The 12845-nt window shown below is 47.0% G+C and overlaps 1 protein-coding gene across 1 annotated transcript in view; it reads right to left on the bottom strand.

Moving 5' to 3' along the window:
• Nucleotides 1-4854: 4854 nt before the first annotated feature.
• Nucleotides 4855-12845, bottom strand: part of GATB (glutamyl-tRNA amidotransferase subunit B) — a 97117-nt gene continuing 89126 nt past the window's right edge. Inside the window, exons 12-13 of the mRNA XM_059373773.1 lie at nt 8334-8468; nt 4855-6845 (exon numbers count right to left, since the gene is read on the bottom strand). Coding sequence (XP_059229756.1) covers nt 6717-6845; nt 8334-8468 — 264 coding nt within the window. The 3' untranslated portion in view covers nt 4855-6716. The remainder of the gene's footprint in view (nt 6846-8333; nt 8469-12845) is intronic.

The following is a 12845-nucleotide window of genomic DNA, read 5'->3' on the forward strand; positions in this document are numbered from 1 at the left end:
GGGATGTGAGTGTGGACAGGTCCCGGGGAACCCTGCAAAGCTCAGTGCCTGCCGGTGACTCATTGCATGCAGCAGTGCTGCCTTCTGAGTAATGGGGTTCATTAGAAGGTCCCAACATGATGCATTAGCGCCTCTGTGCTGCTTGGCTGCCTGCTCCAAGAGGTGCAATTATGCTTAGCACCAGTCTCCTTAAGCCACCAAAATAACTGTGTGTTAAAGATGAGACCATAAACAGCTGATGTCTGTGGATATTCAGCACCGCCCCCCCTTTGGACAGGTGAGAAGCACAAAACAAGGGTGATGGGCCTCCCTGTTGGGAGGAAAAATGGAAGCCCCAGCTTTCCTTTTTTTTTTTTTTTTTTTTTTTTTCTGTGGGCGGGGCTGCCTGGGGGCAGCCCTACCTGTGGTGCCAGGAGTGTGGGTCTGGGCTTAATCAGGCCCCAGGGGTGGGGGGAGGGAGGCAGAATCACAACCTAGACCCTGCAGGGCAGAGACTGCTGCCCTTCTCTGCCTTGTGTGGATCTTGGAGCAGCTCTGTGTAGAGAGAGAGCCAGCCCTCTATTCCAGCCGTGGAATGAGGACCTCAGAAGACCTGGTCTGGGCTAGGAGACTCTTACCACCCAGCCTCCCAGTGCTTCTCAGTCCAAGCAAGAAACCAAAGATGTCCGCTTCTGGCTTCACATCTGTCTGTCTTGAAAAATGGTCTGCCCCGCTGTGGTCCGCAGTGGGAACGTCTGTGGCCCACCAGACTGGCCGGTTTGTGGCTTCCTGTCACTCACTGGTACTGGCAAACCTCCAGCTCTCCCCTGGAAAAGAAGGTGACTTAAGGTAGAGAAAAAGGGACAGGACGATGGAATATAAGCTGTAATTTATTTTCCTCTAGCTTTGTTTTGCACAAGTGTTTATCTTCCAGTTTGGACATACCAGGTATGTAAAATGCAAACGTCATACCTGGAAAAGTGTATTTCTTAGCTTTTTGATGTGATGCACACCAGTCTCCCTTATCTGGTGTTGGCATTGATTCTTCTTCAGTCTGTTGCTTTATCATAGAACTCCACAGCCTCGAGTAGAAGGTGCCCTTTTAGGAAAGACATGGCTTTTGTGCCTCCTAGCATTTTTAAAAAAATAGGTACTGAACTAGACTCACCTTAAAGGAGGACAGGGATGACTAGTGTCTGGGGTGGGAGGCAGGGAAATGAACTCCTGCGCAGTCGGTGGGGGGTGGGGGGCGCTGGTAGCAAACTCACATGATAACCCTATTTGGAGTTGGGTACTGGTTCATCTTTCTGAATCCAGTATAGGCCTCCTCCAGAGTATGGTGTTCAGGGGTTTTAAAAATGAAGTCAGAAATATGACTGGGAAATACATTATGGAGACCTGGAAAACCCCACACGGTAAGGAAAACAGCCAGGTGGCTTAGCTGAGGATGGTTCAGGGAATGGTGTGGACATAAAAGGAGAAACAGCAGAGTCCTGAGGCGGTAAATAGAAGGACAAATCCTGAGGGGTTCAGAGGAAAGAGCTTTGATCTAGGCAGATTTGAAGATACTGTCCAGCAGGTGGGTGATGATGGGAATGCCTTGGTGGGAAAAAAGAAGGAAGTAGAATATTCCAATCAAAGTTATAGGCGAGGCCCTTAGAAATTTGGTTTTTTTGTCACGTGTTTGGGAAAACTCTGTGAAGATACTGGCATGCTTTAAAAAGTGGTCACAGAGTGTGGTCACTTCTCCACATGGCAAGCTCCCCCTCAGATGCTGTGGTACTTGCTAGAGGGCACAGTTTTGCCACAGCCCTGAGGTTGGCGTCGCTGTGTCTAGCATGATGGTCCTGGGCAGCAAAAGCGACTGGAAGGTTCCTGGAACCTCACACATAAATTTCAATTCATAATGCTGGGTCTGAGGCAAAGTTCTAGATAGAGTGAATTTTATGATTCAGAGTATATGCGAGCAATGGGATATTTAAAATTGACTTTTGGAAATCACCAAGTAAATGTTTTTAAAATTTCAAGCAAAGAAATTCCAGGTGAGTTTAGTAAAATACGGTTTCTTGGGGGGTACATTACAATTCCTCAGCCATGAAATGGGGATGCTGGAGTAACCAGTTAAAGAGATGTGATTTTCGTTATCAACAGAGAACTTCCTTTCCTCAGTATTTAGAGGAATCATGAAACTGCTGCCCTTTTGCCTTGTACTGTCTTAGAAAATAATTTGATGTATTGATGGGTTGGAACTGAGGTCTCTATCATGTGTAGGGAGGGCGTGTTCAGGTCTTTCTTGGGTTCCCAGGAGTACCTTTGTGGCTAGTGGCTTTAATTTAGACCAGATGTAGTTGATTTCCAATCTACTGAGACCTCGTGGAGCCATGGTGTTGTCCCGAGAGTGACCTCGCGGGAACAGGTTCCAAAAACAGGACACGAGAGTATTTGGGTTGCCTGTTCCATTTGGGCAGCCAGCGGTACTCAGGGTGGAGAGCTGTTTTGATGTCTCTGAATGCGCTTGGTTGCCGTGGTCGTGTTGGGTTGACGTCCAGCTCTGTTCCGAAGTGCGGGCTTATGGAAGGGCTGTGCATTCTTCGTCCGGATCCGTGTGCCTAGGTCACTCTTGGAACGGAGGGGGTGCATGGAGGTCGGGGTGGAGGCTGCAGCGCGGGTGTTATGGGAAGTGTGTCCAGCATAAGCTCTGGTTCTTTTAAGGGCAGCTCGGATTAATTGCTAATTACCGGCCCTGCATTTATTGACATGGCTCTCAAGCTTGCCATTTTTATGAAACATTCTATTGCAGAACAGCTATTCTTGCATGTGCTCCTTCAGGTCAGTGGCTGGGGCCGGCGTACCTGTGGCTTGCTGTGAATCTCAGCCAGCTCTGCAGTGTTGGCTTTTCCTGGAAGCTGTGGTCCTCTGGCAGCTGGGGCCACCCCTGCTCTCAGTCACTGAGAAGATCCTTGCAGGTCCCTTCCTGCTTCAGCCCTCATTCTGTCAGCCACAGCCCTCCCTGTCCATCAGATCACAGCCTAACACAGAACGCTGTAGAACCGGTTTCTACTCTAGCCGTAAATCACATCATCGAGGAAGCATTTTTAGAAAATGGAGTTGGAAAAAAAAAAATGGAGTTGATTTTCTTTTTTCCCTCTAAACCGGATTCAGAGCAAGCTCTTTGGAAGACTTAAGAATTGTTTCGGGCAATTTTGCCTCAGTGAATCCTCTCTATGATCAGGCGTTTGTTAGGCCATTACTTGTTTCAGAGAACAGATTACCCTCGCGGCTTGTTAACTGGATAAACATGGCATTAGTGAAAGACTTTTGGTGAGGTTCTGCAGAAAGATGGGGACGGGGCGGGGAAAGCCTTTAGTTCCTTGGTGCCTGTACTTAGGATGCTAAGAAAGATGATGATTTTAGCTAGGACTGACCCTTCCCATCCCACTGGGTTGTTGTGTATTTTGTTCCTTGTCTCAAGACATGTGAGTATACTTAACTCACTGTCAGCCATACAAGTTACCAGACCGCCCATAGGCATGGTCAGTATGCGTTCAGTGTGTCATTCAGGCTCTTTTGGGGAGCTTAAATTTACTATGTCATTTCAGAACCTGACAAGGGTGATGGAAGCTCTTGGGCCAGATTATAAATTTCATGGAGCTGAGGCTGCAAAAGTCCGTGCTTCTGAGTGTGTCCGCTGACTTTTTATTGGGACAAGTCTGCAGAAGACCTGTAACAAGGTCCCTTTCTGTCCTGGAGATATTTTTAAGAGGGGATTTGGTGTTGATCTTACTTAAATGATTTTTGCTAAATTGTTTGACTAAGGGAGTCAATGAGAGAATTTCAGAGATTCTATCCATCTCTCACTTAAGGGTCAGCCATGTTCACAAATAACCCATGAATATGTTTGTCTAACATCTGCCAGAGAAGTGTGGTGGCCGTTTCTGTGCTGCTCCTGGTCCTGGGTAAATAATGTGGCCTTTGAGACAGACTCAGTGTGTGTTTTTTTTCCCAAGAGTCACTGTGTAGAATCCTTGAAATGATGCAGCACATTCAACAGAAATGAAAAAGATGATATGAATTGTGGGTCATTCCCATAAGCTGTGTATTGAGTTAATCAACTCAAAGCTCTAGGAGGGTGTGTACTTTAAAAAGTTCCATTGCCTTATTCCAGATAAGCAATAATTACAAAAGTGTACATGTGTAAGCTCAGCTAAAACTTGCTAAACTTGGTATAAATAACAATTAGCTTCCTCTTCCTGGGGCATTTTTATTTTGAAAGACAGTAAGAGAAGTTCACCTTGATACATAAGCCTGGACAGAGTCAAGAAGCTCCTTCCCAGACCCAGATGTCCAGAATTTAAAAGCCTACCTGTTGGCAGCACCAACCTCTCATACCAAAAGTCCCCACAAAAGGCTGTCTGCTAATTTTGCTTTATAGATTTAATCAACATTTGCTAAAGTTATTCTGTGCCAGGTAGTGTGCTGAGTGTTGAGGCTGACGTTCCTGACCTCCCACCAGAACCAACCAACCTCCTTTTCAAGTAACAGAACACATGGTTTGGGCATGGCCAGGTAAAGCTGGTTCACGCCGACCTGGGGAAGAGCCAGTTTTCCAGCACATTCCCCTCTCAGCCTATAGGTGTGTGGATTCCAATGACAGATGGCAATGGCTTTACCGAGGACACCACTCCTACATTTTAATGACATTTCCATTGGAACAGCAAACAAAGAAGCAGACTGAATTCTCACTCATGCAAAGACGTATTTAAAACTGTATCTGAGGTCTGTTTATGAGCAGAGCCATACTCTGTGAATTTCTGACATTGTTATGCAAACATATCTTTTGAATATACAATCAGGTTCCAAGGATGAGATCTGAGCTATGCTTTGATTTCGCTTTTTTTATTAGCAGTTGTAACAACATTAACTGTCCAATATTCAGAATTTCAGAAGTGGGCATTTGAGACCATGGGGCAGCTGTCAGAGATGGACAGTCATCACCATAAAGATCAGGTGTTCTCATGATGGCATTTTTCTCTGGAAGTGATCAGTTCATGACACAGTTTACATCAGATGTAGAAGTTTTGGTAAACTGTTTCCATCCAGCTGCCTCCCCACCCCCATCACCCATTTAAGCAAGGCCTTGATTTTAAAATGATCTGGAAAGATGCCCCAGTGGCTTCTGTGAAGTCTCATGTCCAAGAAGCCAGATCTTTGGTGAAAAATGGGAGTTTGTAAAACAAAACCAAACCCTATTATTTCTTACAAAACAACAATCCTGCCAGAATCCAGTCTCAGACTGTCTTGCCTATTTGCAATTCAGACTTGCAGTGCGAGGAGAGAGAATGGACTCTTTCTCTCTGGAAAAGGAAAAAAAAAATCTTAGTTCTGGGTCTCATAGTTTTCAGTATTGAAGAGAATGCATTCGGGCTACAAAGCCTCCTGGTGAGGGAACACCTTCTCTCACAATATTCTGAGTCTCTCATGGTTTTTTAAGTTTTTGTTTAAAACCTTACCTCTTCATGCTTGTCTGGAGTAAACCACACACAACTGGTTTCCTTTCTGTCTCTGCTTTTCGGGCTAGGTCAGAGGGAGGCTTTCGTGCCACTCTGAGGTAGGGAAGTCCTGGGCAGTGGCCGGCAGCGGGAGCCGGGTTCATTGCTACACTGACTATAAGGAAGGTCTGCTCGTCTCCAGGGCCCCCAGCTGCTAAAGCAGCCCCGTCTGTGAGGGCAATGCTTGGATTCTCCTTAGCAGCTAGGGGATTCAGTGCAAAATCTGAGACTCCGAAGAGTCTGTTCTTCTCCTGATGCCAGTTTGACATGTGCTTTTTAAAAGCAGCCTTTGCGAAACCGGTCTACGTGTGGGGAGTCAGAGGGAACAGAGGCACTCAGGGCGCAAAGAGGCGCTCCGGTGCAGGAGAGAGAAGTGCATGCCTGTCCCAAGCACCGGGGTGAAGGCGGCCCACCCTTCATGAAGATGTTGTCAATGGCATCACAATTACTGTTTAAGGTCAAGATTCTGATGTACTAGCTTATAATCTTATTCTTCCCAGGCAAAACAAATCAATGTTACAGCTTTTTTCCCCCCTTTTTATCTTTCTTTGGCCTGGGTGGGGGGAGAGGGAGTTGTCAACTGCACAATCTTTGAAGTGTAAGTTAATTTTTTTATGTGATATTCCAGTATATATTTTATTCATTAAATTTATTTGAAAACTTGTTTTTTGTTCTGTTTTTCAAAAAATTTTTCACTTAATTCTCAGACCTCTACCTTCCAGGATCCCTAGGGAGCTCAACGGGCCATGTCACTTTTAGTCCTCGGATGAGGGAATGTAAGGAAGACTAACACTCTCCTTCCGGTCCGCATGAGGCCTCCTGAGACTGACGTGTGTTCACAACGTGTCAATTCTGTGGTGGTTTTTCACTCCACTCCTCTACTCTCAGGTCTAAAATACTGCATGCCAACAGATGAAAAGTTCTCTTAGAACGGTGACAGCCTCTGAAACCGGGTCTCACTTAGTTCCACATCACCGAGCACTACAAATGTGCTGTTTCTTTACCACCAACGCAGCTGGAACCAGTCTGATGTCCAAGAGCAGCCGGGCTGTCTGTGCAGGTGGCATCCCGTGGCTGGGGCCTGGGAGGCACCGGCATGTCCAGCCACTGGATGGCACGTGTCATGGGCTCCGGTTCTCAGTCACGGTCGCCCTGCTCTTCCTCAGGCACAGAGGGACCTGGGACGGCTCATGGCGACAGCTTCCTCTCCAGGATCTCCTTTATCGCAGTTGGGTCTGCTCGGCTGAGAGTTGCTTTTCGGACCAACCCAATCAGTTTGTTTATAGCTCTGGGGTTCCCCCTCTTCACGTCCATTACCTTTAAAGATAGAAACTGTTTCAGAGAAGAAAATAATGCACGCATACCTAAAAATGCAAAGTTAAGGTTTATGTTCACTGACGCTTAAGTTCAGTTTCTTTTCTGTTAGCATTAGATATAAAATGAGACAAGGAAGGAGGGGCTGAGCTTCTGAGGAGGCATCTGGGCTCCTGTCACAGGATGTTGGCCACGGTGCCTTGTGAGAAAGTGGACAAGAGGAGGGCTGTGACGCATCACGAGTGACTGCCTACAGTGAGAGGTGGCACAGGGGGACGAGGGTGCTGTCCTGGGCACCGCAGTGACACGAGGACATGGAGCTTCTTGGTCTTGGGGGTGAGTAACCAAAGATGAATGATCTGGTGTAGTTGGAGCGAGGCCCTTCTCTAATCCCCCAGTGGAGGTCAGCAGACACTGAAATGCATGGCTTTCATTCTGCCCCCAGCTCCCTGCCAGGGAAGATGTGTTTATCAGAAAACAAATCCACCAAAGGGCAACTCTCCGGGGGCACTTGGGTTGGGGGAGGGCACTGTGGGTGGGCAAGATGGGGACAACAAAAGCAGGAGGCTCCAGATTCCTATCGAGCAGCCATGGACTGTCAGGGCCACCCACCATGACCTTCTGCTCTGCCACATTTCGATGGGTAATGACATCTGCGGGTAACTGCACTAGGTGCTACGGAATGAGTCCAAGCTGGGAAGTGTGTCTTTATCAGTCACTACAGATGAGGCAGGGAGATGGAGATTGCCGAGACGCAGCGCAAGCTCATTTACCTTATCGAGAGCTCTTTTCAGAGCTGTTAGTGTCCCCGGCAAGCTGATAGGTGGGTGGATGTTATTCTGAAAGAGATGCTAGCAATTTTTTACCCACTAAAAAATCTCTAGACAATATGATTGGACTTGGGGAGGGAGCGATGGTACTCATTTTAGCTTTTATATTTTGTTCTATGCTCAGAACACAAAATGACTTGGTGTTCAGCTATGCTCCTGTCAAGGATTTTCTCCGTAATTTACAAATCATTTCCCTTTCTGCCTTTCTTCCCGCCTCTTAAAGGCAGGGGGCTAAAGTGTCTGCCTATCTTTCTTCCCTCTCTGCAGTCATGCCTGCTGGTTTGTTAGCGAGAGGTCTCTTAGAAAGCAGAGCTAGCTATAACTGATTCAAAGTGCACCATGCTGGGAGGTCGAACCTCGGATCTAGTGAGCTTGATAAACACCCCTGTAAACCCAGCTCCACGAGATTAAACCCCAGGGGTGGTTATTCCGTATAGGGAAAGTTGTATTTTTTCTAATATTCACCTAATTTCAGCTCTCGACCTGAGCTGAAGACGAACGGAATTTATTAGGGACTTCTGATGTAACCAGGCCAGCCCTTATTAGGAAGCGCCTCTAGGCTGAGAAGGGGAGCGGTGGAGAGGCTCCTCGCTGAGTGCTCAGGCTGGCACTGGCCCCGGCTGCCCAGGAAGCCCCCCTCCATGCTGCAGGTGATCATTACCACTTGAGGGTGCCCCTCCATCACAGTGTGGCAGGCCTGTTCCAGCGCCTCTTGATCCTGCATCAGTTCAAGCTGCTTTTCTGAAACAATCTGCGAGGGAGTCTTCCCTTCACTGTGCCACAGTTCTTCAAACACCTGCAGGCCGGAGCAGGGGGAGAGAGATGGAGAAATGAATATTTGCTCCGCTTGCCAGGGCCCGGACCAACAGAGCTGGGGTAGGGAGTGGTGTGGAGAGCAGAGTCCGTGAATTCCCAGATGTGTGGGTCTAGCCTATGGGGCCCCCGTCTCTCCTGAAGCAGGTGGGGTGCAGCCACTCTAGAGAGCACTCAGACACACTGGGTGTCTTCCCAGGCACAGCAGCTCTCTCAGGACCGTGCACGGGACGGGGCCTGTGGAGACACTGGATCCTTCCTGCTCACGGAGTCAGGCCCCATGGCAGAGAGGGGGGCTGTTGGGGTATGTGTGAGAGGATGATGACATGGGGCCCCTGCTGCCAGGAGTCAGGGAGCCAGGGACAGTTCTGTCTCACATCCACCGAATAAAGTAACTAAGGTGATACTCTGTTGAAGGAGAGGGCGGCATGGGCTAAGAGAGGCAGCCACTGCCCTGAAGTCCAAAAAGTCAGCCTGCTGGGAGTTATGATTTTCGTGGGGCAAGAAAGTGGCCTCATAATGAAGCTACAAAATGGAAAGTAACTAAAAACATAAATCATAATCCACAGGGGCCTCTGCCATGCCACATCTGTCCCCTACCGGTGGGACTAGGCCCAAATCTGGCTAGGATAATTACGTTAACGGCGTATTTTTCTACTTAAAAAAATAACAGCAATAACAAATCCCCAAACTCCTCAAAGTAGGAGAAAAAGGAATACATTTTTAAAGAAGGCATTTCCTAGGGTAGTTTTCCTCTTTCCTCTTGCTTTTTCTAGTGTAAGCTGGAAGGCTGGGGGGTGTGGGCTCCTCAGTTAGTCTCCTGTGGCGCCTCCTTCATCTCTGCCTGCAGTCAGTACTGAGCACGGACTGTTCCTTGTGAACATTCTGGCTGAGAACGGGCCAGCCGGGAGCCATTCCTCCCAGAAAAACAGAGCTCGTCAATAATTGGCACATACAGCAAAACAAACGAAGGGGAAGATGCTTGGAATCTCAGGAGGGCTCAAAGTTTTCCCCCATCTGGATGGAAAAAACCCACAAATATTTACCAGGGCTAGAACAGTCAGTGCCCTTCAGCTCAGCTGTCAGAAGACCCACAGTGACTGTGGACAGGAGATGTCTTTGGTGGGCCCTCCGGGGGCTCCTCTGTGGGACACGCCTCTGGCTACACTGTACAGGTCCTGCTGCTTAGGGAAAATCTCTCCCTGCTTTTAAAATATCCTGAATATATATGCCTCTAATCAATTCTGCAACTATTTATTCAGCTAGGAAATGGGTAAGGCACTAAGGGAAAGGGCCACAAAAGCAAGTAAGAACCTTTCCTGCCTTCAACAAACTTACTAATGGAGTGTTAGCAGCATAGGAAATGGAGAAGAGAACATCTGTAATGCAGATTATACTCGTGAAGCTGTCAAAAGCATGTCTGAAGAGTTTCTCCGACCTCTTTCCCTGACACGTTTTTCTTAAGTTGACTTAAAACTGTTAAAATCATTTTTTCTAATTCTATGAGTAAATACATGTCAGGGAGACAGTATCACAATGGCAGAAGAAGATCCTGAACTTGCCTCCCACAATGGACACACCTGAAACTACAACTACATATAGAACCAACCTGGCTGATGACAACCTGAAGACTAGAACAGCCCTTCCACAACTAAAGAGCTAAAGAAAAGCCACACTGAGATAGGTAGGAGGGGCAAAGATGTGGTCTAGGCAGGACCCACATGCCTGGTGTGGCACTCCATAGGTGGGATGTGTATCACAAATGCCGAGGTCCTCCCTGAGGTTCAAGTCCCACATCGGGCACCCCAGCCCTGCAGACCTTTACTGGGAAGATAAGCCCCCATCCCCATAATGCCTACCTTTAAAAAACAGCAGGGAGAACAGAAGGGCTATCAGAAACAGAGGTTCTGCTCTTCAAGGGTGGGCACACAAACTCACTCTGACACCCAGCTCAGAGGCAACAGTTTGAAAAGTGCTTGGGCTATAAATGAAGGAGACCTATCAACTAATCTTAAGAGTATGTGCCAGAGGTGTGTAGCTCTGTGGGAATGTTCTCTGGCAAAGGAAGCATGTGGGGTGCCATTCCTGAAACTCTCCACCTACCTTGCTAGCACTGCTCAACCCACCCTGCAGACCTACCCTGCTTGTCATGGCAGGCACTCCTCCAAGCAGTTCCTGTGCACACATGGGGCGTAGCTGGCATGGGCCCTACCCCAAAGTGGCTCCTGCCCTGCCGCAGTGGGTGGACCTGGCTGGCCCGCACCAGCATGCCCACAACAGCTACAGCCACACATTGTAGCCAGGTGGGCTGGGGGCCAGCCTTGCTCACCACTGTGCCTGCAGCATTAATAGCCAAGCACAACAAAATAGCTCAGGAAACCACAGAGGGAACACACCAGGAGCACTCGGTTCTAATGACCAGGAGAAGCTGTGTTTCTGGGCCCCACAGGACAACTATATAAGGTCACTCCTTCAAGGCTGGGAAATGTAGCTGATCTGCTTAATACATAGAAACAAGAGTTAGGCAAAATGAAGAGACAGAGGAATATGTTCCAAACAAACAGAAGAATATGTTCCAAACAAAAGAATAAGACAAAACCTAAAAAACAAAAAACAAAAACAAAAGAACAAAACACAAACCCATAATGGAGATATGCAATCTACCTGATAAGGAGTTCAAAGTAACAGTCATAAAGATGCTTGCCAAACTTGGGAGAAAAGTGGATGAACACAGTGAGAACTACAACAAAGAGAAAATATGAAAAAGAACTAATCAGAACTGAAGAATATAATAACTGAAATAAAAAACACAGGAGAAGGAATCAGTGGCAAATTTGAGGATGCAGAAGAATGAAGAATGGATCAACATCTGGGAGATGCTAATGGGAATCACCCAAGATGAACAGCACAAAGAAAAAAAGATAAACAGAATCTTAAAAGCAGCAGAAGGAAAGCAACTAATTATGTGTAAGGGAAACCCTGTAAGACCATTACCTGATTTTTCCACAGAAACCTTGCAGGCTAGAAAAGAATGGCATGATATATTGAAAGTGCTGAAAGGAAAAAAACCTACAACCATGAATACTACCTGGAAAAATTATCATTTAGAATTGAAGGAGAGAGAGAGTTTCCCAGAAAGAAAAGTTAAAGGAATTCCTCACCCCTAAACCAGCCTTACAAGAAATGTTACAGGCACTTTTGTAAAAGAAAAAGAAAAGACCACAAGCAGAAGTAAGAAAATTGTGAAAGAAAAAATATCTCTGATAAAAGCAAATATACAGTAAAGGTAGTATGAAGGTTAAAAGATCAAAGTAGGAAAGATGGTGGAAGACTAGGGTACCCTATTTCAACTGGTCCCCTGAATTAAGCTGGACATCTACCAGACCGTTCTGAACACCCAAAAAATCAGCCTGTGATGTAAGAAGATATACTTGGAGCTCTACAAACAGAGTATCTCAAGTGGCCGGTTTCGAGGTATGAGGCAGGGAGCCATGATTCTGCGGGCAGATATTGGAAGATAAATGGAAGGGGAGGGAAGCTCTGGGATCCCACGCTGCTGGAGCACAAAAACCTCCTGCACTAGCAACCATGCACAGACTTGCAGACCAGTAGTGGTGGGGAAAAGACTTCATTCAGGACAGCCCCCCAGACTGAAACCTGGAGCTCTTGGGGGCGCACTTGCAAACTGGAGACAGATGGCAGTTTTAGAAGGACAAAGGGCAGAGATATGCCTAGCCTTGAAAGCGGGGGCTGGGAGTGCTATTATGGAGCACAGAAGCCAGGATACTGTGCTTGATCCCAGGACCTTGGGCTCATGACCTGAGCTGAAGGCAGACGCTTAACGACTGAGCCACCCAGGAGCCCCTAAGGCCCCTATAAAACAGGTGCATCTTGCTTCGGCTGTGGTCGATAATTTGGGCTCCATTCATTCCCTCATCCCCCCCTCAACAGAATGACTAAGAGGAGGAACCCCCAAAATAGGAAAGACTCAGAGACTGTGATCTCTGCCACAGAGCTAATGGATATGGATATAAGCAAGATGTTGGAAATAGACTTTTAGAGTAACAGTTATGCAGACGTTACCTAGGGTGGCGAAAATCATTAATGGCAAAATAGAGTCTTCAAGGGCAGAAATGAGAGCTGATTTGGCAGAACTTAAAAATGCTGCCAGTGAGATCAAATCTAATCTAGATCCTCTAACAGGTAGGGTAAAAGAGACAGAAGAACAAATTAGTGATCTAGAAGGCAAACTGACAGAAAAGAAGGAACAGGAGGAGGCCTGGAACAAACAGCTTAAAATCCATGAAAACTGAAGTAGAGGAAATAAATGATGCCATGAAATGTTCCAGTGTCAGAACTA

This window comes from Mustela nigripes, chromosome 1, assembly GCF_022355385.1.
Source record: "Mustela nigripes isolate SB6536 chromosome 1, MUSNIG.SB6536, whole genome shotgun sequence".
Taxonomy (NCBI): Eukaryota; Metazoa; Chordata; class Mammalia; order Carnivora; family Mustelidae; genus Mustela; species Mustela nigripes.